General features: G+C 37.6%; 1 protein-coding gene across 1 annotated transcript in view; it reads right to left on the reverse strand.

The window, feature by feature from the left end:
- Positions 1-24,680, reverse strand: part of GRM7 (glutamate metabotropic receptor 7) — an 818,732-nt gene that overhangs the window by 345,300 nt on the left and 448,752 nt on the right. Inside the window, exon 4 of the mRNA XM_057555658.1 lies at positions 22,283-22,437. Within this exon, the coding sequence (XP_057411641.1) occupies positions 22,283-22,437 (155 nt within the window). The remainder of the gene's footprint in view (positions 1-22,282; positions 22,438-24,680) is intronic.

The following is a 24,680-nucleotide window of genomic DNA, read 5'->3' on the forward strand; positions in this document are numbered from 1 at the left end:
GACTGTATTCCCTTAAGCTATGATGCATGAGGATTGAACGCATGCTCCAGCCGGGTTTCTGTGTTGTTTCTTACCCATGAACTTATTTAGGCAAACATCTCTTCATGTCCAAGAGAGGAAAAAAAAAAAAAAAGTAAACTAATGAAGTAGGGAGAAAGCCCAGAAACCCCAAAGTTTTCACTGCTACATCATTTGAAAGGATAAAAGTATCCATATTATTTTTTTTATGCTACAAATATTTAAATGACTCAATAAGTGGAGATTCTTACAGAAACGCAGATATTATTTTTTTAGCTTTGGGCAAGTCATCCACACATCCATTTTTTTCATCTATAAGATATGGATAAAAGCAGTTCTTACTTTCAAGACTGTGTTTCTTTTTTTTTTTTTTTTAAGAATGACCTTCCCTTTTTTTTTAAAAAAAATATTTATTTATTTATTTATTTATTTATTTATTTATTTATTTATTTATTTATTTATTTATTTATTTATGGCTGTGTTGGGTCTTCGTTTCTGTGCGAGGGCTTTCCCTAGTTGTGGCAAGCGGGGGCCACTCTTCATCGCGGTGCGCGGGCCTCTCACTATCGTGGCCTCTCTTGTTGCGGAGCACAGGCTCCAGATGCGCAGGCTCAGTAATTGTGGCTCACGGGCCTAGTTGCTCCGTGGCATGTGGGATCCTCCCAGACCAGGGCTCGAACCCGTGTCCCCTGCATTGGCAGGCGGATTCTCAACCACTGCGCCACCAGGGAAGCCCAAGACTGTGTTTCTTAACCTGGCACGTTACAAGGGTTTAACAGGTACACTAGTAATGTCATTCCTGTTATCGTCATCATCATCATCACTGTTATGATAAATAGTTCCAGATAATTATTTTAAAACCCTATCCATGGAACAAAACCTCCTTATATACCTTATTATTATTATTATTATTTACACAGCTAATTTCAAGGGAATCCTGTTTTTGTTTCACTATTGACTATGATCTTAATATTCTTGAGTTTTTCTTGGAATCAAGCATTAATTTGCTAGAGGCCATTCACATTGCCAGTGACATAAGGAGGTCAGATATAACCTAACCATAGCGTAAGTCACCAGCATCTTCATGAATGATATTGATAATTAAAACAATGAATTCAAGACAACGTTTTTTGAAAACGCATGCTACCCAAAACTATTGGAAAAGTGCCAACATGCTGTGTTTCAGTTGGTATATATATAAGAAATTCCATAAAACCTTTTGAAAAACATCAGACAAAATTTTAATGCTCAATTTATCCCTAAAAAGCAAATTCCCTGAGGTTAGAATAAATTAGTGCTCCAAAGGTCAGTGTCAGAGTAATTGACTTTTGGCAAACTGGTATTTGATTTTTAAAAAAAACTGCCACAAACCGGAGAGTGTTCAACTGTGTACTAAAACAGGAAAAGAGAAATTTTCTTCTACGATTTGTTGTGTTAACACAGAAAAAAAATATATATATATATAACAGAGAGATCATAAATATCAAAAAAAAAAATCTGCTTCCTAAGAAGGAAATTATGTGATTAATGACTCTACCTTAAGGATTTGTCAGAGGATAGTTTCTATATTCATTAAATTCACCAAATAATTGAACTCTCTACTTAACATATACTGCTATGTAAACACACAGATCATGAGGCAATTGAGTTTATAGGTAGAACTACAAATAGAAATTTCATCTAAATTTAAAACCTGTTAGTTTCATCATTAATCTCAGAACCTCATGATGTCTATAATACTTGTGAGACAACTCAGGCTTAGATCATAAATAATCTTTTCCAATACAACGTGCATTATATTGCCATATCTCTCTGCATTCTCTGACTTTCCCATGTTTTCCCATCCATGTGTATTGCTTTTCTTTGTGGCTTTTCTTTATGACTGCATCAAAAGCTCATAAAGGGGGCTCAATGACAGTGAGACATAAGATGAAGAAAAAAGCAGTAGGATACTTTGTTAAAATGGTACATTAGCTGAAAAATGTGCAAGAATATGGATTTACCCAGTAAGACATATTCTTCAAAATTAAGAAAACAGGGATATTTGTTTCTTAATACAGTCTCTTAGCTTGAAATAGGAAATATCAGGAATTACATTGTCAGAGTACCATAAAACAAACGTTTATGATGTATCAAGGCATAAACACTTTGTGGTGTATTAGTACACTGGAATATTACTCAGCAATAAAAAGAAGAAACTGCCATTATATGCAACAGTAAAGACCCATTTCTAAAACATTACAGTGAGGGAAAGAATTCAGACACACAACTATGCAAACACACACGCAGTCTGATTCCATATGTACATGTGTGATTCTACGAAGTTCAGAAATAGGCAAAATTGATCTACTGTGAGATGAATAATTCTATTTATATTAAATGAAAGAGAAGACAAAATTAATCTCTTAATTAGTGATAGGAAATGGAACCAAGAGGATTTATCTGGCGTGACAGAAATATTTTTTGTTTTGATTTTTGTGGTGGTTACCTTCGTGTGTGTGTGTGTGTGTGTGTGTGTGTGTATAAAGTCATTCAGTGGTGCATTTAAGATCTACATATTCTCATCTATGCACATTACCCTCCAATAAAAATGTTTAAAAGGTTTAAAAAAGAAGCCAACAGGATACAAAAATAAATTAGTTTTTAAATCAGGAAATGCAACTGAAGAACAGTGAGAACACAAGAAGGTTGTATTATAGGTGAGTTTAACTTATCTTTAGCTGTGATAAGTTAAGGGAGCTTACTGGCTTTTGTATAAAACTTACTAGTAGCTTCAGGAAGGCTGGACCTAGATTCTTCCAAGTAGCAAGTCAGTCTTCTGGAGCCTTTTGCTCCACCGTAGGCATTCTGGTTCTCTTAGGATAAATTCTGGTATCCAAAGGCTCAGATTGGTCCACATGCCATCAGGAAAGCATGTTCAGGGTTGTTTATGATTTGGTTCCTGCCAATCTCTGCACCACTCAACCGAACTTCTTCACAACCTCCACCTCGTTCTAATATGTCAACATGCTGTTTGCTACGTTTGGCTCTTTGCAAATTCTGTTCTCGCTAAAGGCAACACCTCAACCCCTTCTTAACTAGGTCACCTACTATTAGTTCTTTAAGGATTAACTCTTGTGTCACCCACTTTTGTCAGCTAATGCACTCTATTAGTGTTCATGCAAACCCCTATTCTCACAATTCACCCTCTGACATTAATGAGGTAGGAGATTAGGTGGGCCCCTGGGCCCGACAGCTGGTGTTTGTTTGTCAAGTGGAGTAAAACTGAGGCTGTGTTTCCCCAGACACTCCAAGGACAAAGTTAGTGGCAAGAGCTGAGCTCTGCTGAAGAGGTAAGGTGAGCACTCCTGAGGTCAAGGAAAATGTCCCTGACTGTACATGCTCAGGAAGGCTCCTTGGGGGTCAAAAAGGAGGGGTGCTATCCCATAACAGGTGATGGCAAGCCTCCCACAGGCCTCCGCGCTGGAATCCATCTTGGCGAAAAGATGCGCATACAGATGGGGGCAGACCCTAGGGCAGGTCAGATGTGGGAAAAGAAATGAGATAATCGGCCAAAGGTAAACAAAGACCCGGAAGAACTGTCCTATGTAAATGACTGAACTGCCCCTTTACTGAGCTCCTCCTCCTTAGAGAGGACGCCCACACCCTTCCTCCCTGAGTGTGTACTTCTGCCTTGCTTCAGTCGTAGATAAACAAACTACTTCTCTGTGTGCTCTCCTACTTGCGCTGCATCTCTAATAATGAACTTTGTACCTGTTTTTACAGTTTTGCCTCCTTGAAACATTCTTGCTTTCAAACGGGGGCATGAGCCAGGGCCACTTTGCCTCTAGCCTCCAGCCTCTGGTGAAGTAGCAGCTAGGATTCCACCCAGGTTCAATTCCTGAGCAGGGAACTAAGATTTCTCTTCAAGACCGCTCACTGTGTCTCTCTGAGATCATTATGATGGTCTGATTTTTTTTATCTGATTCCCCCAATACACCAAGAGGACCTTTAATATGGGGGTGGTATCCTATCCCTTATCTCTAGAACTTATTAGGATTTCTGGGCTGTACTCAAGTAAAGTGTATTGAATTTATGTTAAGTAAGGGGCTTCGGAAAATCAAACGTGTTGTTTTGTGCCAAAACCTCCTTGAATCCAAAAGACAAACTGTTCTTTTTGTCTAAAATGTGAATTTTAAGAAAAAATAGTTTTAGCAAAATTAAAGAGGATGGAGCATTAAGAGGTTAGGGAAGCAACTTTCTTAAGTCAAGTGACAAATACTATGAAACATATCCTCTTTCACAATGGACTAAGAGAAGAAAAAAGTTTCTACTTAAAGTTGGAAGGAGGTCATTTTAACTTTAAAATTCTAATTAACCTAATAGCACACACCTAACATCTAGAACATACTGAACCTGAAAAAAAAAGATTTCTAATTTTGAGGGTTTTTTCCCCTGCTTATCGAAGTAAGAAGAGATTATCAAACATCTAATTTTTGTTAAAGAACATTAAAGAAGCCCCTTCAATCTCCCAATTTTTATAAATGATTTTTCTTCCAGCCATCCTTTTGGCTAAGTTAATGGCCCTTTAAATTCTCACTTCAGCTTTGCTTTCATAGTCAGCTCTGCATTTAATCGTTTCAAGGGCCTCTCTTATTATTCACACTCAGTCTAAACTAATGGCATTTTTTAACTACTGTAGGCGCAGTTCTTCACAGCCCACAGGTGAGTTTGTGGGCTCTTGGGATGACCCACTGCTGACAAAGAAGGAGGCCTTATGCTCAGTCTTTATCTAACTGCCTTCTTCCAGGTCACGGACCAAGTCAGTGCTCTTCTAAATGGTGAAAACAGATAAAAAATTCTTTCCTTTTCCTTGTGATAAGAATAAAAACAATAGCTCTGAAAACAGAAGAACAGTATGTTTGGACTCATCAGTTTCAAGGATAGGGCTTTTCAAAGGGTTAAGGTATTTGTGATTTTCTTGCCCTCTACTCTCTATTTGTATATTTCTTCCTTTCTCTCAGCTTCCGATTTTACACTTCACCTCTCCCTGGTTCCCTTTCTTGTTTTTCTTCTTCTTCAACTTCTCAGCTATTAATTTCATTGTTTTCTAACTGTACTATACACGAATAAAACCCAAATGGGTATTTTCAGGGTTTTTTCCATCTATTTTAATCCTGTCCTCAGAACTTTGCTATACTTGTGATTTCTTCTCTTTCTTCTTTCACCTATTCCTCTTGTGAAAAGCCTTGTTAGTTCTTTTTGCCTACATTGCACACACACACACACATTTTTTTTTTGCAATAGATAATCAGAGAACATGAGGGCTACAAAATTTCTCACTATCATTTAATCCTTTCCATTCATTTTCTATATGAGAAAACTGGAGTGGAAATATTTTCCCATGCCTACTTAGCACCCTAGCTCAATGGTGGTGCAACATAAGAAGTGAGCTCAGTTATATTCATACCTAAATTCACTCTCTCTGTATCTAGCAACACAGTTGGTGGTGATTATATAACACACACACACATATGCACACGCACAAACACACACCCCACATATTTTCTGTAAGCCAAAAAACAAACAAGTACAAATATATGAAACAAATGCCTAGAAGTAGACTGCATCACGGTGCTACGATAGTAAATACTTGCCTTCCTCTAAGGCTTTTGCTCTATGTGTCATGACATGACCTCATATGCAAAATTGGCTTGATATTCTGGAGGACAGAATTATTATTTGTCCTATATATTGTCACTCTTTTGCCATTTACAGTGGAATATCCTTTGAATATACTCAAAAGATCTGGGTGACCATGTCCTCCTTCCTCGAGGTCTGTGGTATGAAAACTGGGAGAGGGTAGTAGTAGTTCTAGGGGACTATATTTAACTATAGACTCACTCCTCCATTTCTCTCTTAAACGTACTTCAACCAGGCTTTTGCCAACACCACTCAAATGTAACAAATGGTCAAAAAATCACCAATGAACTCCACACTGCCAAGTTAAATGGTCAATTCTCCGTTACCTCTACCTGACTAAGCAATAGTATTTTGATGCTGCTGATGAAATACTTATACTCTGAAATATTTTCTTAGCCTGGTTCCAAGAAACCAGGCTCATGTTGTTTTTATGCGATCTCACTGGTCAATCTACTTTTTCCTCTTCCCAGCCTCTTAATATCAGAATGTTAGAGCAATCACTCTTTGGTTCCCTATTATTTTCTATATTACTTCTTTAAATGTCATCTCTATTTCAATGATTCCAGGAAAATAATTCTCTTTCCAAAAGCCTCTTAAAAGTTCCAGGCTCACATTCCCAATTGTCTACTTCACATCTCCACTTGGATGTCTAATAAATATTTCCAGCTCAACACATCCAAATTTGACATTGTTGTCTGTTCACATAAAAACTGCTCTAATTACTGTTTTTCCCATCAGCTAATGATGATTCCATCTCTCTAGTTGCTCAAGTAAAGAACTTTGCAATCATTCTTGACTTATCTTTCTTATGTCCAAAATCCTATTGGCTTTACTTTCAAATTATATTTTAAATCCATACACTTCTCATTACCTTCACTGCTTCCTCCCAGTTTCATTCTACTATCACCTCTTACGTGGTGTACTGTAACAGCATCAGAACCACTCTCCCAGACTTCATCCTTGTTCCCCTTGTTCCCCTAAGAGTTAGTATTATCCTTTTTAACATGTTGGATAGATCAAGTTTTTCTTGTGTTCAAATGCTGCAAAGATCTTCTACTTTACTCATAATAAATGGTAAAATCTTTATAACGGCCTTCAAGGTCCTGTGTGATCCCACCCTCCCATTCCTCCCATTATCTTTTGACTTTAGCTCCTTCTTGCTCACTCTGTTCCAGCCTCATCAGCTTCCTTGTTCCTCACATACACCAGGGATCTTCCTGCCCTAGGACCCTTGTACTGCTTTCTATGCTCAGTAAAATCTTCCCCCAGCTATATACTTGGATGGTCCCTTGACTTCCTTGAATCATTTAACAAAAGTCATCTTGTCAATGAAGCCTACCTTGACCACTCTGTTTAAAACTGCAACACCCACCACCTCTGCTGATGATGTCCCTTACCCTGCTCTACTTTTTCTTTCTTTATAGCACTTGCCAGGTGTGACGTCAGCAAAACAGCAGAACAGGCAGCTCCAAACTCCTGTCCCTCAACAGAAATATTGAAAATAAGCAGAAATTGTCAAAACCAACTTTGCCAGAACTCTGGACAATGGTCAAAGATTTACAGTAATCAAGTGAATGCTGAATCAAGAAAAAGGCCAACTTGAAAACAGGAGAAAAGCTTTGTGGCATTTTAATTTTCTTTTTCCCACCCCACCCTACCTCAATGGCAGTCTTGAAGACCTGAAGACCACAGCCTGCATTCATAGGGGGAGACCCTAGTACTTGGTTCTCAGGACAGAACAGAGTAGACTTTATTAGCAAAGTATTGTATTTCTCTATTCCAACCTTTATGGGGAGTACCTGAAGGATTGACACAACATACTTATCTCTGTTTTACCTAACTTGGGACTCATTCAGGGAGGGAAGAACATAGGCATTGTTCATAAACACTATAAGGTGAATGGAAAACCAATAGTCACCTAGAACAAAACACTATGGTGGAAACAAACAACAGACAGCAGAAAGCCTTGGAGGAAAATCTGAAAAGAGTTTCTTTGGGAAATTAGGACATTCAGAAATTCCTGTGTATACTGGGGAATTTAGAAAGTCACACATATAGCCAGGGCAGGATGGATGCTCAGAAAAATCATGAGAAGACCTGACCTTAAACTTTCATCTTTGACTAATCTCTAGGTTCAGCACAAGCAGGAAGTAAAGGCTAAGGCAGAATTGCAAACAGCCTGGTTATGTGTGGAAGGAAGGCCCCAGAACAGAGCCAATCCACAAAGACTGAGTGCTATGTGCTAAATTAAGTCTCCCTCAAAATTCACATGTTGAAACCCGAGACCCCAGCATCTCAAATGTGACCTTATTCGAAATAGGTCATTACAAATGTAATTAGTAAAGTTAAGATGAAGTCTTTAGAGTGGACCCTTTCCAATATGAAAGGCATCCTCATAAAAGGGAAAATCAGAACAGAGAGACATACACACATAGGGAGATCATCATGTGAAGATGAAAGGGACCCAAGAAATACCAAGATTGCCAGCAAATCATCAGAAGGTAGGCAAGAGGCATGGAACAGATTTTCTTTCATAACCCTAACAAGGAATAATCCTGCCAACACCTTAATCTTGGACTTCTAGCCTTCAGAACGGTGAAACAATAAATTTCTGTTGTTTAAGCCACCCATTCTATAGTACTTTGTTATGGCAGCCCTAATAAATTAATCAGCTGTGAAAAGTATTTTTTTTTTTGTTTTAGCTCCTGGCATTCAAGGAAATCTCTGTCAAAATGCTAGCTGAATGCAAGCTAACAGAGCAGGCAGTTCAGTGACCACACATGATAAGGAATACTGTCTTTTTAAGTTTGGAGAAGTCACTAAACAAACCAACAACTTCTGCCTTTGACAAGCAAGAACATCAAACCCTGGGAAAGATGGAGAATCTGAGTTTCAGAGGTACCACATTATAATATTCAAATGCCCGGTTTTCAACAAAAGAATCACAAAGCATACAAAGAAATAGGTAAGTATAGTACATTCAAAGGGGGAAAATGACATAAACCATCCATTAGTATGCCCAGACACTGGACTTACTAGAAAAAGATTTTGAGTCAATTGTCTTAAATATGCTCAAATATTTAAAGGAAATCATGAACAAAGAAAGAAAATGAGGAAAATGATGAATAAACAAAATGAGAATATCCATAAAGAGATAAAATTTATACAATTTACCAACAGCTAACACTGTCTATTATTTACTTATTTATTAAGCCTATTAATAATTATCTCTCTCCCTCTGCTATACCTTAATCTCCATGAGGGAAAGAATTTTTGTTTTCTGGTTACCAGTACCTGGTCAGTGCCTGTCAGAGAGTAGACAGCCAACATTTGTTAACTGATTGACAATAAATGATCTCTTCCACATCTAACAGCTCATTACCTATAATTCTGTGATATAAAGAAACATTAATGATGATGTGATGACAGTGAATACAATTTTGGAGTGGGTAAAAGAAAGGGGGAGGTATATTATAAAGTGAAAGTTCCTGAATGTGATGACTCAGGGAGGAAAGTTGCTGGAGCTATAATTAGAGGAACAGTATGTAACCTTGAGCACAGATTACACACACAATCAGTTCTCAATTGGGCAAAGAGCACAAAAAAGTCATGATTTATTTTAAGCAAGGAATCAATGCAGTGTGGAATGTGCTAACTGAATGGAATCCCAAAATAATATTATCAGTGTCACATTCCTCGGCCTAAAATATGCTTTATTAAGACATTTTGGCATTCTGCTTTTCAAATCAAAATTAAAATTAGGTTATCAATATTTATACATTTCTAATTTCAACACAGTAGGGTATTTGTTTGAAATATTACATCTCTCTCTCTTTTTTAAAATAATGTTTTTGCCAATCAATGAAGCATAGGCTGTGCTGATTTCACAATTATAAAAGCATTCCCTAGTTTACATTTTTCTTCAAAGACAATCCTTGCATAAATATTTTCATAGAATTCCTAATTCCTATTCCTACATAGAATTCCTATGTATATAAAATGGCTTCATTTCATGATAAAATTTAACAAAATAACATTACCTGTTATTACATGGTTATAACTGTAGGCATGTATAGTGAAGGCAACAATCGTTCTTGAAACTATCTGAATTTTTATTTTACAGTAATATGACTTAACTTATAGTCTAAGTTTGTTAAAAAAAATTATATATCTACAAAAAAATCTACAGCTAACATCATACTTAATGGTGAGAAATTCAAAGCTTTCCCTTACTAAGATAAACTACAAAGCAAGGATGTCCCCTCCCACTATACCTTTTCACTTTCATAAAGGAAGTCTTTGCTAATGTACTAAGACAAGAGAAAGGAAATATAAGTTATATAGATTGGGAATAAGACATAAAACTATCCTTATTATATCCTTAGGTATAAATCTAATAAAATATGTACAAGATCTATATGAGAAAAACTACGAAACACTGATGAATGAAATCAAAGAAGAACTAAATAAATGGAGAAATACTCCATGTTCATGGAGAGGGAAGCTTAATACTGTCAAGATGTCAGTTCTACCCAAATTGATCTATTGATCCAATGCAATCCCAATAAAAATCTCAGGAAATTATTTTATGGATACTAACAAACTGATTCTAAAGTTTACATGAAGAGGCAAAAGACTCACAATAGCTAACATAATATTGAAGGAGAAGAATGAACGTGGAGGACTGATGCTATCCAACTTCAAGACTTACTATAAAGTGATAGTAATCAAGACAATGTGGTATCTGCGAAATAATAGACAAATAGGTCAATGGAACAGAAGAGAGCATCCAGAAATAGGACCCCATAAATACAGTCAGCTGATCTTTGACAAAAGAGCAAAGGCAATACAATGGAGCAAAGATAGTCTCCTCAACAAATGGTGCTTTAACAACTAGACATCCACATGAAAAAAATTCAGTTTAGACACACACCTTACACTCTACACAAAAATTAACTGAAAATGGATCATAGAGCTAAATGTAAAACACAAAACTATAAAACTCCTAGAAGATAACATAAGAGAAAATCTAGATGACCTTGGGTATGGTGACACCTTTTAGATACAACACCAAATATACCATCTATGAAAGAAACACGCAGTACAGTTTGGAAAGGAAGTTCCCAATGAAATGTCTAACACAAATAGAGGCAGCCTCTGCTGTACTTTCTGCTTTCTGAGGAGTCAAGGCTGAGCCTTTCCGTGTTTGTTTGTAACATCTCAGGAAATCACCTAATTGAGCCATTGTGTCAGTCCTGCATGGGAAGTCTCTCAAAATCTGAAAGAAAAGGCAAGATGAACAAAGAAGGCAAGAGATACTCTTAAGGGAAGCAAATAGAAAAGTGTATAAACCCACCTTTGAAATTTCTGGTCAAATCCTGAAGTGGAGACCTTTTTGACTAAATATCTTAGAATACAAAGTCAGAGAGAAAAGCCATTTGGATGAATATTTTTGCCATCTTAAGAAACTTCAAATTCATACAAATATGCAGTCTTTTGTATGTTCAGGTATTATAGACAGATTCAGATATAACAGACAAAAATGATAAATTTGTTGTTTTAGGACTTACTCTGTGCTAGGGCTATATTAGTAAATGGCAAAGTTTCAGGAAAAAAAAAAAAAGATGGATAATCCCAGGGAAGCCATGGGTCTTAGGCACTGTCCTGAAGGATCAGATTCCAGTTGGGCTTGCTGCCCATGAGTATGATTTGTGTTTGTCATAAAGGGGGTATGTGACACCTTTTGGACTGCGGGAGCATTGAGTTTGGTTTCTCAGTGTAGACTAACTCTGGAAAAAGAAGGAAGTCTTTAAAAACATTAATGATTTGATCAACCACAAAAACCCCAGTATTTTCCAGATCGGTCAGAAACAGTGAAATGGGAAACCTTCCCTGGTGGCGCAGTGGTTAAGAATCTGCCTGCGAATGCACGGGACGTGGGTTCGAGCCCTGGTCTGGGAAGATCCCACATGCCGCGGAGCAGCTAAGCCCGTGCGCCTCAACTACTGAGCCTGCACTCTAGAGCCTACGAGCCACAGCTGCTGAGCCCATGTGCCACAACTACTAAAGCCTGTGCCTAGAGCCCATGCTCCACAACACGAGAAGCCACGACAATGAGAAGCCCGCACACCACAACTAGAGAAAGCCCACACACAGCAACGAAGACCCAACGCAGCCAAAAATAAATAAATAAAACAAATAGACTAAAAAAAAAAAAAAAAGGCAAGGTATTTTAGGCAGTGTAAGGATCTGATATAAATATGTGCCAGGAGTCCAGAACAGGTTCAATAGGTTTGAGCTACTGACATTCCTACAGATCCTCCAAATCTCTTATTTTTTTCTAACCTGCATGGTATACCGGTTGCCTTGTCTCTCTTCTTCTTTCTTTTTCATTTGTATCTCAATAATTTACAAGTTGGTCCTTAGGGAAATACACTTGATAGTAATTATCCCAATGTGATATTTTCTTATTTATACTCTTCTTTACCACTTGTCAACTCCATATTAGGAGGGTAACTCCAGGAGAGCAGGGGTGTGATCTGCATTGTCACTCGCTATAGCTCAGTGTTTAGATCAGTGGCTGATACCTTGCTAGAGCTTATAAACATTTATGACAGATTCAATGAAAAAAACTGTCATAACACTGAACATGGAATAGTCTCATTCCTCTTTCATTAAACAAGGTTATAGGTCTTTTATTAATTATAGCATTGCTTAGAAATAATATTGTGGTTTAAGGCAATATTTCATTTCTTGGCATTTTCTCTCATTCCCCTAACAAAACTTTATGATGTGTGTGGAACATTCCAGGTAATCAAGGAAGACTAAAGTAGGGTATATCTAAATTGGAGCCAAAAACATTTTAGTTCAGTTCTTCAAAGCTTTGATCTCTGGTTTTAAGAAAACAACAGAAATTGTTTCTATCTTGAGTTAGAAAATGCATGAAATAACCAATTTTTTCATGCCAGGTCCAGAGCGCTTTTTGTCTTTTCTTACACATATCACAGATTTAATTCAGGAACCAAGCTGTGCTATAGACCCATTTGAAAATCATCACCAATAGTCGGAACCATTAGAGTCGGCTTTGAAAATCCACCCTTCATTATGCTCGCTCCCTAATGTTAATGATTATGTCAGAGATGAAAAGAACCTAGCCCATGATCCTTGCTGGCTATAATTAGAGGATGCCCAGGACAGCCTACCCTCAGAGAAGTGGAGCATTTTGGAGAGCAAAGAGTGGAAGGCGATTTGGGCATTTTGCTTTGAGGACTTGTTCAGGGCTGGAGACGATGACTGGGGATCCCTGTTAATGGGGCAACAGAAGAGAGGAAAATGCCAGGGGCCCCTTGACTCATCAGACAATACAGAAAAACTAAAAATGATGGAAGGGTTTTGGCTCAGGAGCTGGAGAAATGCTGCCAAGTCTGGAAACACTCTAGATCTCCCATGAATGCTGGGCAGACAACAGGGCCACGGGTGACCTTTCCCGGGCACGGTTCCTATCATCATCTAATTGTAAGTGGGGGAAAATGACCCCCTGGGCTAGCAAACACTGAGGACTTGTTTTCTAAAACTGGAGAATAAATACAGATAGAAGCTAAAAGAAGATGAACACGACTTTCACAGGGGCAATGCACTTGCTAGCCCTTTGGCCTAAGGCAATTTGTTGTTAATTGTTCATGCAGATACACAGAAGAGAAGCCAAAAATTTAGGTGTTTGCCAAATGTGTTCAAAATACGATATAAAGGAAAAAAGACATGTTGATTATTGATTGGGTTTTTCTTATTTACATTACAAGGTACAGCATTGCACAACCCAGGCAAAGATAGAGGGATGTAGCAGTATTATGACTATTTGGATGATGTCTATCCCAGTAGAATCCGGTATGGAACAACCACCAAAAAGGAAAAGAAAAGGAAAAAACACAGGAGAGGAAAACTTAATTGCTCATACAGAATACACTCTGTAGTTTCATTTGAGATATTTCATAGCTTTGTTCAGAAAACTCAGTGTGATGGAATGCATTTCCTTTTTCACTTCCTTAGGAGTGTGGCACTATAAATGCACAGCCACAATCCTGTGGTCTCATCCTAAACATTAGTGAACTAATCTTCGCTGCTCTTTTTATCAATGCAGAAGACAATATGGCTAGATAGAAGCCACACCATTTCTAAACAGTCACATAAAAAGCCTCATGTTCTATCTGGGGAGGAATGGAGAGTTTTGCATGAAGAGTTGCTGTTCCGTCACATTTCAATAGTACTTTCATTGATAATACCATTTCTCCTCCATTTCATTTTTGAGACCACATTTTTCTTGGCAGATTCAGGATGCTGTTTTGTGTCTAATTTAATAACTTTGTGTATCCCTATATATACATGAAGAAGTATTTTGTTTCAAGAATTTATAAAAATTTTGAAGTACTTAGTAATTTCCTAAAATATCTTGAAGCTGGAGGTAGAAACCATGGAGTTACTAACATGCCTATGATGTACCTACCGCTTAGGAAGAGAGGACCTCAGAAGAGACCCTGTAATCTGTTGCTTTGCTTTGACACCCACCCAAATCCTGCACTTCATCCCTTCATAGAGTCATCTGAGTGCGCTTTCTAAATCCCTCTTATCACATCCCATTTTCATACTCAGATGTTGCCTGAAATACAAATTCCTAAGTGTAGTTTCTAAGACCCTTCATGATCCAACTCTGGTCCACTTATCATCCATATTTTGTGCCATACCTTTATGTGGCCCGTAATTCCTCCATCCATCCAGGCATCCAACCACTTAAAAACATGTTTGATCACCTGCCATATCCAGGCCAAGTTCAAGGTGCTGGTGGTACAATGATGCATAATGGATAGGTTTCCACATAGAGACAAGTAAAGAGATATTATAATGGTATGGAGTATGTAGGGTGCAATAGAAGCAACAGAAGAAGCCCCTAACCAGACCTGGATGGGGTGCAATGGTTGCAGACGGCTTCCAAGGAAAATTAATATCTAAGCAGAGACCCAAAGAATATAAAGGAGTTAATCAGGCAAATAGCACAGTGACCACTACTCTAGGAGAGGGAAGAGTTTTCCCAATGAATGGGAAACTTTTTAAAGAACTAGAAGGGGGAATCCGTGGAACCAGAGAGTTGGCACCACATGCAACACCTTTGGCTGCATCTCTATCTTCTGTCAGGAGCATTTTCAAAAATAACATGTAGAGAGACCTTCAAGATGGCAGAGGAGTAAGACGTGGAGATCACCTTCCTCCCAACAAATACATCAGAAATACATCTACATGTGAAACAACTCCTACAGAACACCTACTGAATGCTGTCAGAAGATCTCAGACTTCCCAAAATGTAAGAAACTCCCCACGCACCTGGCCATGTGGCTAAAAGGGTCTTGGTGCTCGGGCGGGGTGTCAGGCCTGTGCCTCTGAGGTGGGAGACCTGAGTTCAGGACATTGGTCCACGACAGACCTCCCGGCTCCACATAATATCAAACAGTGAAAGATCTCCCAGAGATTTCTATCTCAACGCTAAGACCCAGCTCCACTCAACGACAAGCAAGCTACATTGCTGGACACCCTATGCCACACAACTCGCAAAACAGGAACACAAACCCACCCATTTGCAAAGAGGCTGCCTAAAATCATAATAAGGTAACAGACACCCCAAAACACAACAATGGACGCGGTCCTGCCCACCAGTAAACAAGATCCAGCCTCATCCACCAGAACACAGGCATGAGTCCCCTCCACCAGGAAGCCTACACAACCCACTGAACCAACCTTTTGGCAGACGTCAAAAACAATGGGAACTATGAACCTGCAGCCTGTAAAAAGGAGACCCCAAACACAGTAAGGTAAGCAAAATGAGAAGACAGAAAAACACACAGGAGATGAAGAAGCAAAGTAAAAACCCACCAGACCAAACAAATGAAGAGGACATAGGCAGTCTACCTGAAAAAGAATTCAGAGTAATGATAGTAAAGATGACCCAAAATCTTGGAAATAGAATGGTGAAAATACAAAAAACGTTTAACAAGGACCTAGAAGAACTAAACAGCAAACAAACAATGATGAACAACACAATAAATGAAATTAAACATTCTCTAGAAGGAGTCAATAGCAGAATAAATGAGGCAGAAGAATGGATAAGTGATCTGGAAGTTAAAATAGTAGAAATAGCTAAAGCAGAGCAGAATAAAGAAAAGAATGAAAAGAATTGAGGACAGTCTCAGAGACCTCTGGGACAACATTAAACACACCAACTCTTGAATTATAGGGGTCCCAGAAGAAGAAGAGAAAAAGAAAGGGACTGAGAAAATATTTGAAGAGACTATAGTTGAAAACTTCCCTAATATGGGAAAGGAAATAGTCAATCAAGTCCAGGAAGAGCAGGGAGTCCCATACAGGATAAATCCAAGGAGAAACACTCCAAGACACATATTAGTCAAACTATCAAAAATTAAATACAAAGAAAAAATATTAAAAGCAGCAAGGGAAAAACAACAAATAACATACAAGGGAATCCCCATGAGGCTAACAGGTGATCTTTCAAAAGAAACTCTGCAAGGCAGAAGGGAGTGGCAGGACATATTTAAAGTGATGAAAGGGAAAAACCTACAACCAAGATGACTCTACCCAGCAAGGATCTCATTTAGATTCAATGGAGAAATTATAACCTTTACAGACAAGCAAAAGCTAAGAGAATTCAGCACCACCAAACCAGCTCTACAACAAATGCTAACGGAACTTCTCTAGGCAGGAAACACAAGAGAAGGAAAAGACCTACAATAACAAACTCAAAACAATTAAGAAAACAGTAACAGGAATATACATATCGATAACTACCTTAAATGTAAATGGATTAAATGCTCCAACCAAAAGACATAGACTGGCTGAATGGATACAAAAACAAGACCCATATACATGCTGTCTACAAGAGACCCACTTCAGACCTAGGGACACATACAGACTGAAAGTGAGGGGATGGAAAAAGATATTCCATGCAAATGGAAATCAAAAGAAAGCTGGAGTAGCAATTCTCATATCAGACAAAATAGACTTTAAAATAAAGACTATTACAAGAGACAAAGAAGGACACTATATAATGATCAAGGGATCGAGCCAAGAGAAAGGTATAACAATTGTAAATATTTATGCACCCAACATAGGAGCACCTCAATACATAAGGCAAATACTAACAGCCATAAAAGGGGAAATCGACAGTAACACAATCATACTAGGGGACTTTAACACCCCATTTTCACCAATGGACGGATCAACAAAAATGAAAATAAATAAGGAAACACAAGCTTTAAATGACACATTAAACAAGATGGACTTTATTGATATTTATAGGACTTCCATTCAAAAAAAACAGAATACACTTTCTTCTCAAGTGCTCATGGAACATTCTCCAGGATAGATCATATCCTGGGTAACAAATCAAGCCTTGGTAAATTTAAGAAAATTGAAATCGTATCAAGTATCTTTTCCAACCACAACGCTATGAGACTAGATATCAATTGCAGGAAAAAATGTGCAAAAAATACAAACACATGGACGCTAAACAATACACTACTAAATAACCAAGAGATCACTGAAGAAATCCAAGAGGAAATAAAAAAATACCTAGAAACAAATGACAATGAAAACATGACTACCCAAAACCTATGGGATGCAGCAAAAGCAGTTTTAAGAGGGAAGTTTCTATCAATACAATCCTACCTCAAGAAACAAGAAACATCTCAAATAAAAAACCTAACCTTACACCTAAAGCAATTAGAAAAAGAAGAACAAAAAAACTGCAAAGTTAGCAGAAGGAAAGAAATCATAAAGATCAGATCAGAAATAAATGAAAAAGAAATGAAGGAAACAATAGCAAAGATCAATAAAACTATAAGCTGGTTCTTTGAGAAGATAAACAAAATTGATAAACGATTAGCCAGGCTCATCAAGAAAAAAGGGGAAAAGACTGAAATCAATAGAATTAGAAATGAAAAAGGAGAAGTAACAACTGACACTCCAGAAATACAAAAGATCATGAGAGATTACTACAAGCAATTATATGCCAATAAAATGGACAACCTGGAAGAAGTGGACAAATTCTCAGAAAAGCACAACCTTCCAAGAATGAACCAGGAAGAAATAGAAAATATAAACAGACCAATCACAAGCACTGAAATTGAAACTGTGATTAAAAATCTTCCAACAAACAAAAGCCCAGGACCAGATGGCTTCACAGGTGAATTCTATCAAACATTTAGAGAAGAGCTAACACCTATCCTGCTCAAACACTTCCAAAATATAGCAGAGGGAGGAACACTCCCAAACTAATTCTATGAGGCCACTATCACCCTGATACCAAAACCAGACAAAGATGTCACCGAAATAGAAAACTACAGGCGGATATCACTGATGAACACAGATGCAAAAATCCTCAACAAAATACTAGCAAACAAAGTCTAACAGCACATTAAAAGGATCACATACCATGATCAAGTGGAGTTTATCCCAGGAATGCAAGGATTCTTCAATATATGCAAATCAATCAGTGATATACACCATATTAACAAATTGAAGGAGAAAAACCATATGATCATCTCAATAGATGCAGAAAAAGTTTCTGACAAAATTCAACATGCATTTATGATAAAAACTCTCTAGAAAGTAGGGACAGAGGGAACTTACTTCAACATAATAAAAGCCACATAGGACAAACCACAGCCAACATCGTTCTCAATGGTGAAAAACTGAAACCATTTCCTCTAAGATCAGGAACATGACAAGGTTGTCAACTCTCACCACTATTATTCAACATAGCTTGGAAGTTTTAGCCACAGCAATCAGAGAAGAAAAAGAAATAAAAGGAATCCAAATCAGAAAAGAAGAAGTAAAGTTGTCACTGTTTGCAGATGACATGATACTATACATAGAGAACCTTAAAGATGCTACCGGAAAACTACTAAAGCTAATCAATGAATTTGGTAAAGTAGCAGGATACAAAATGAATGCACAGCAATCTCTTGCATTCCTGTACACTAATAATGAAAAGTCTGAAAGAGAAATTAAGGAAACACTTCCATTTACCCCTGCAACAAAAAAGAATAAAATACCTAGGAATAAACCTACCCATAGAGACAAAAGACCTGTATGCAGAAAACTACAAGACAGTGGTGAAAAAAACTTAAGATGATACAAACAGATGGAGAGATATACCATGTTCTTGGATTGGAAGAGTCAACAGTGTGAAAATGACTACACTACCCAAAGCAATCTACAGATTCCATGCAATTCCTATCAAACTACCAATGGCATTTTTCACAGAACTAGAATAAAAAATTTCACAATATATATGGAAACACCAAAGACCCCAAATAGCCAAAGCAATCTTGAGAAAGAAAAACAGAGCTGGAGGAAACAGGCTCCTGGACTTCAGACAATACTACAAAGCTACAGTAATCAAGACAGTATGGTACTGGCACAAAAACAGAACTACAGACAAATGGAACAGGATAGAAAGCCCAGAGAGAAACCCACACACGTATGGTCACCTTATATTTGATAAAAGAGGCAAGAATGTACAATGGAGAAAAGATAACCTCTCCAATAAGTGGTGCTGGGAAAACTGGACAGCTACATGTAAAAGAATGAAATTAGAACACTCCCTAACACCATACACAAAAATAAACTCATAATGGATTAAAGACGTAAATGTAAGCCCAGACACTATAAAACTCTTAGAGGAAAACATAGGCAGAACAGTCTATGAAATAAATCACAGCAAGATCCCTTTTGACCCACCTCCTATAGAAATGGAAATAAAAACAAAATAAACAAATGGGATCTAATGTAACTTAAAAGCTTTTGCACAGCAGAGGAAAACATAAACAAGATGAAAAGATAACCCTCAGTATGGGAGAAAATATTCGTAATGAAGCAACTGACAAAGGATTAATCTCCAAAATTTACAAGCAGCTCATGCAGCTCAATATCAAAAAAACAAACAACCCAATCCAAAAATGGGCAGAAGACCTAAACAGACATTTCTCCAAAGGAGATATACAGATTGCCAATAAACACATGAAAGGATGCTCAACATCACTAATCATTAGAGAAGTGCAAATCAAAACTACCGTGAGGTATCACCTCACTCCAGTCCGAATGGCCATCATCAAAAAAATCTACAAACAATAAATGCTGGAGAGGGTGTGGAGAAAAGGGAACCCTCTTGCACTGTTGGTGGGAATGTAAATTGATACAGCCACTATGGAGAACAGTATGGAGGTTCCTTAAAAAGCTAAAAATAGAACTACCATACGACCCAGCAATCCCACTACTGGGCATATACCCTGAGAATACCATAATTCAAAAAGAGACATGTACCACAATGTTCATTGCAGCTCTATTTACAATAGCCAGGACATGGAAGCAACCTAAGTGTCCATCGACAGATGAATGGATAAAGAAGATGTGGCACATATATACAATGGAATATTACTCAGCCATAAAAAGAAACAAAATTGAGTTATTTGTAGTGAGGTGGATGGACTCTGTCATACAAAGTGAAGTAAGTCACAAAGAGAAAAACAAATACCATACGCTAACACATATATATGGATTGTAAAAAAAAAAAAAAAAACGTTCTGAAGAATATAGGGGCAGGACAGGAATAAAGATGCAGTCAGGGAGAATGGGCTGAGGACACAGGGAGGGGGAAGGGTAAGCTGGGATGAAGTGAGGGAGTGGCATGGACATATATACACTACCAAAGGTAAAATAGATAGCTAGTGGGAAGCAGCCGCATAGCACAGGGAGATCAGCTCGATGCTTTGTGTCCACCTAGAGGGGTGAGATAGGGAGGGTGGGAGGGAGACGCAAGAGAGGGGGGACATGGGGATATAAGTATATGTATAGCTGATTCACTTTATTATAAAGCGGAAACTAACACACCATTGTAAAGCAATTATATTCCAATAAAGATGTTAAAAACAAAGTGTAAAGAAAAAAAGAGAACTGGAAGGATTTAAGGCTGGCTACAATGAAGGACTGGGCTGCAGAATGAATTATTTAAAGTTACCCCAATATGCCCTGCTCCTTCACTCCTCTGCTCCCTCCTCCTGGGTTCGGAGTATAGGAGTTTCTCCGCGTGGTCTGATGAGCTTTAGTGCATCACTTCCTGTTTCACCTCCTCACAGGCATCTTTCCGCAACCACAGCATCACCACCCTAGACAAGCTTGCATTTTATCCTACCCCACACCATCTATTCAGCACTGTGCTTACAGTATTTCTCATGTTACACAGTCATCAACTATCTTCTGATACCTTTACTGAGCTCTGTATGCTTTGAGGATGGGATTTTTGTCCTCTTATTTTTCCAACTCAGCACAAAGTAAAGCACACAGTAGACAGTTAAGTTTTTAGTGAAAAGGAGTGGAAAGAGTTAAAATGGATTTTATTCCTGTAGGTCATTTGCAGATGTATTGGGTTGGGTAGGAAGATAGGCAATCTTCTCCAGACATATATTTGGGAATTAAATTAATTCAAAGCCTCTCAATGAACACATGGGTGACTCATGGGATCTTTATCTCCCTGAGATAACATAGAAAGGAAACAGTGACAGAGCCACAACCTGGCTTGTTTAAAAAGTTCCACATAGAACATGCAGCATTCTGGGGAGAATAATTACTTAGGTTGGAGTAGAGACAGAATAGAAAGAAAGGCAAATATTTGATTCTTTGTGAGTGAGAGGGTGGAGTTCTTTTTAACGTGCAAAGCATGTTTTATGGAATCTTTGGAGACCTGGCCCATCCGAAAAGGAAGACAAAGCAGGATACCAGCGGAAGAGTTGCTTTTCTTTACAGTGTCTTCTTTTAGCAATAACTATTCAAATTAAAGGAGAACATAAATTGTAATCAGCAACTTTTGTTAGATCAGAAAGATGCCAATAAACGCCCTCTCCTCCTTCTACCTCTCGAAGAATCTTTGTAGCAGCAAGGAAAGCAAAGGAAAAGAAAAGGGGCAGCAATTTCAGAAGGTAAGAGAAAGAGAAAGAGAAAGAGAAAAAGAAAGCAAGAACAAAAGAGCCTCAGAAAGGCAAGGTGATGTTGGTGCCTGAGCTGGATCATATGCTGTATGATCTTGGGGGTTAGAAGAGACCTCAAGAGGTAACGGGGGAAAAGAATCCCTATAGTTATCCTGCTACAGAAGTAATGGATAAATTACAAAGGGAAAATACCCTCTTAGAAAATGCAGCTCACTTATATACACTTTGATTGTGTTATTATTTCACTTCTTATTAAGGGTAATGATCTCTCAGAAAGCTCTTATAGCATAATAAAACAAAGGATATATGCTAATTGGGATATTATTATGAACATAACATGATCTTTTCAAAAGAAGACTATCAACTAAAAGAACAGACCAGATATAGGGCCTCATTTGTATTTCATAGCTGCAAGTTTGAAACTATCCTGCATAAATTATGTAAAAATCCAAATCCACAAAGAGACACACGCTTTAGCCACCCTACACAGCACCAACCATTCTCTTAGAGTATCATGCTACTGACAAAACTCATACCTTCCACAGTTGCTCGCTTGGGCTGAATGGTGATGGCTCCTTCTGCAATATCTTCATGCTGGTGCAGTGGGTTTATTTTGGATCCCCAGCTGTCTGATCCCACCCAAAGGAAATGGCCTACTTGGTCAGCTCTTTTGGCTGCTGCAAGGATCTGCCTGTGGAGAGGAATATTAAAAATATATCTTAATGATAAAGAGCAGCTATTGAACACATACATATTAGGAATCAAGCAGAAGAAAAGCAAGTTAATATTTCTCAAAAAGTAAGTGATCAATAGTAAGAAAAAGGATTTACATCCTTAATGTATAAAGAGTTTTTGTAAACCAATAAGACAAGTAATCAAAGTAGCTTGAGGTAAATAGGCAGAGTATTAAAAATCAAAAGATAAAAGGAGTAATATAAATAACCAGTAAGCTGGTTATTCACATACTTGAAAAAGGTGGAAAATGTGAATTAGAACACATTATTTAATTTTGGCCAAAACGTTCATTTGGTTTTATTCTGTGTTGTGAGTTTTGGCATGAGGCTGGAGACATGAGCACCCCCATTCGCTGCTGGTAGTACATATCTTTTCTGGAAAGCAATATATCGGTCTAAATGAAGCATCTTGAATTATTTATAAAAATGAACAGAAATTCACATTAAGCTTGAAACATGTACAACTCATGTTTATAAATGAAAATAGTATACAAATAACAAGGGAAAATAAAAAAAGGGAAACTCATTATTCATGAAATTAATACAATAATATTTTTGGAAGAACAGGGGATGGATAAGAGGTAACTGCATTTGTGCAACAGAAACTACTTTGGTGGGTAATAACAGCAGTGGTGGTTGGTTTGCCTCTCAGGACTTGTAGATACCAGGTACCACAGATGTACATGGTTCAATACAATATGATTGGTTGAAAAACTGTAAATGAAATGGCAAAAACCAAAGGTCTCCTTCTCTTTCATCTGGGCAGAATATGGAATGGTAATTTTCTAATAAAGTCCTAATAAAGGAATAGGTTCTGATACTGTGAACACCCAAACAGTAGAAGGTGGTAGATGTGAGGTGGTGAGTTAAACATGACGGTGGTGGGAGTGAGGGAAGAAGTTAAAGTTACCATTAAGAAGTGAAATGGTAAGACTCTCTAGGAAATTTTCACCTCTGCTTACAGAATTCTAGAAACCAAGGGTGTGTTGTCCCAGGCAGAAAACAGCTTCTCTGGAAAAATCTGAACCACCCCAGGAAAAAGATTCTAGATACTGACACAGAGATATTCTCTCATGGAATGGCCACTGGGATGCCTGACCAGTCCACCCAGAGCCCTATCAGTTGACAAATTCTGCCCATGTACATAGAACTCTCTGTGTCTTACTCAAATGGAAACTGCTGGAAATGACCCATCATTTTGGAAAATTCCCAAGGTAAAATAGAAACCAAATAAATTAACAAGGGAAAGGAAACTGGTGTGGAGTGAGACAGAGAAAATATACCAAAAAAACAAAAAAAGAAACAAAAAAAAGCAAGTGCAGTTAAATGAGAATTATCATCTCTATTATCAAGAATGAGATAGAGACAACAATAAGAAATAACCCTTAGTTATTAAAAATATGAAACTAAAATTAAGTTAGAAGAGATAAAGAAGAAAGTGAAGGAACATTTTCAGAAAGCAAAACAACAACAAAAAGGTATAACATACACAAGAAAAGATAAGTGTCTTAAAGAATAAACCCAGGAAGACTTACATCCAACTAATAGCATTTCCAGAACAAATGTAAAGAGAAATTAAAGTTTTAAATAATTTTTTAATGAAAAAAAAACCTGCAAGGAATTGAAAGTATGCATTTCCAAATTAAAGAGACTCATCCATCAATTTAATGGGGGAAAATAAAGCATGTCACAGAATTAAGAATTCTAGAAAAAGTGAGAATAAAGCTTTCAAGAGAAAACTGGGATCTCTGGAGAGTAATAAGAAGCAGAATATTACCAACCTCTCAAGAGAAGAAAAAAAAAAAAGGATGACAGATGATAAAGTAATGCCTTCCAAATTTTGAGAAAAAAACATTCATAATCTAGAATTCTAATATTTAACACACACAGAATCTCTATACAAATAGAACTGGCATCTATAAAGGTAGATAGACAGACAGATAGATGGACAGACAGAGAGATAGACAGATAGATATCCGAGGGATCTTAAAGATTTTTCTATCCAAACTTAGAATCTCAAATTCCTTGCAGGTTTCAAGTTTTGTAACTCATTAGTCACCATAGCTACTTGCTATAAATCATTTACGCACCAGGTATGATGTATTTAAAAATAAATATGAGACCACACCTTACATTTCCAACTAGTAATTAAGTGTGGAGGCAGGATAAGAATATTTTTAGTCGTGAAACACACAAAAAA

This window comes from Balaenoptera acutorostrata, chromosome 10 (assembly GCF_949987535.1).
Source record: "Balaenoptera acutorostrata chromosome 10, mBalAcu1.1, whole genome shotgun sequence".
NCBI lineage: Eukaryota > Metazoa > Chordata > Mammalia > Artiodactyla > Balaenopteridae > Balaenoptera > Balaenoptera acutorostrata.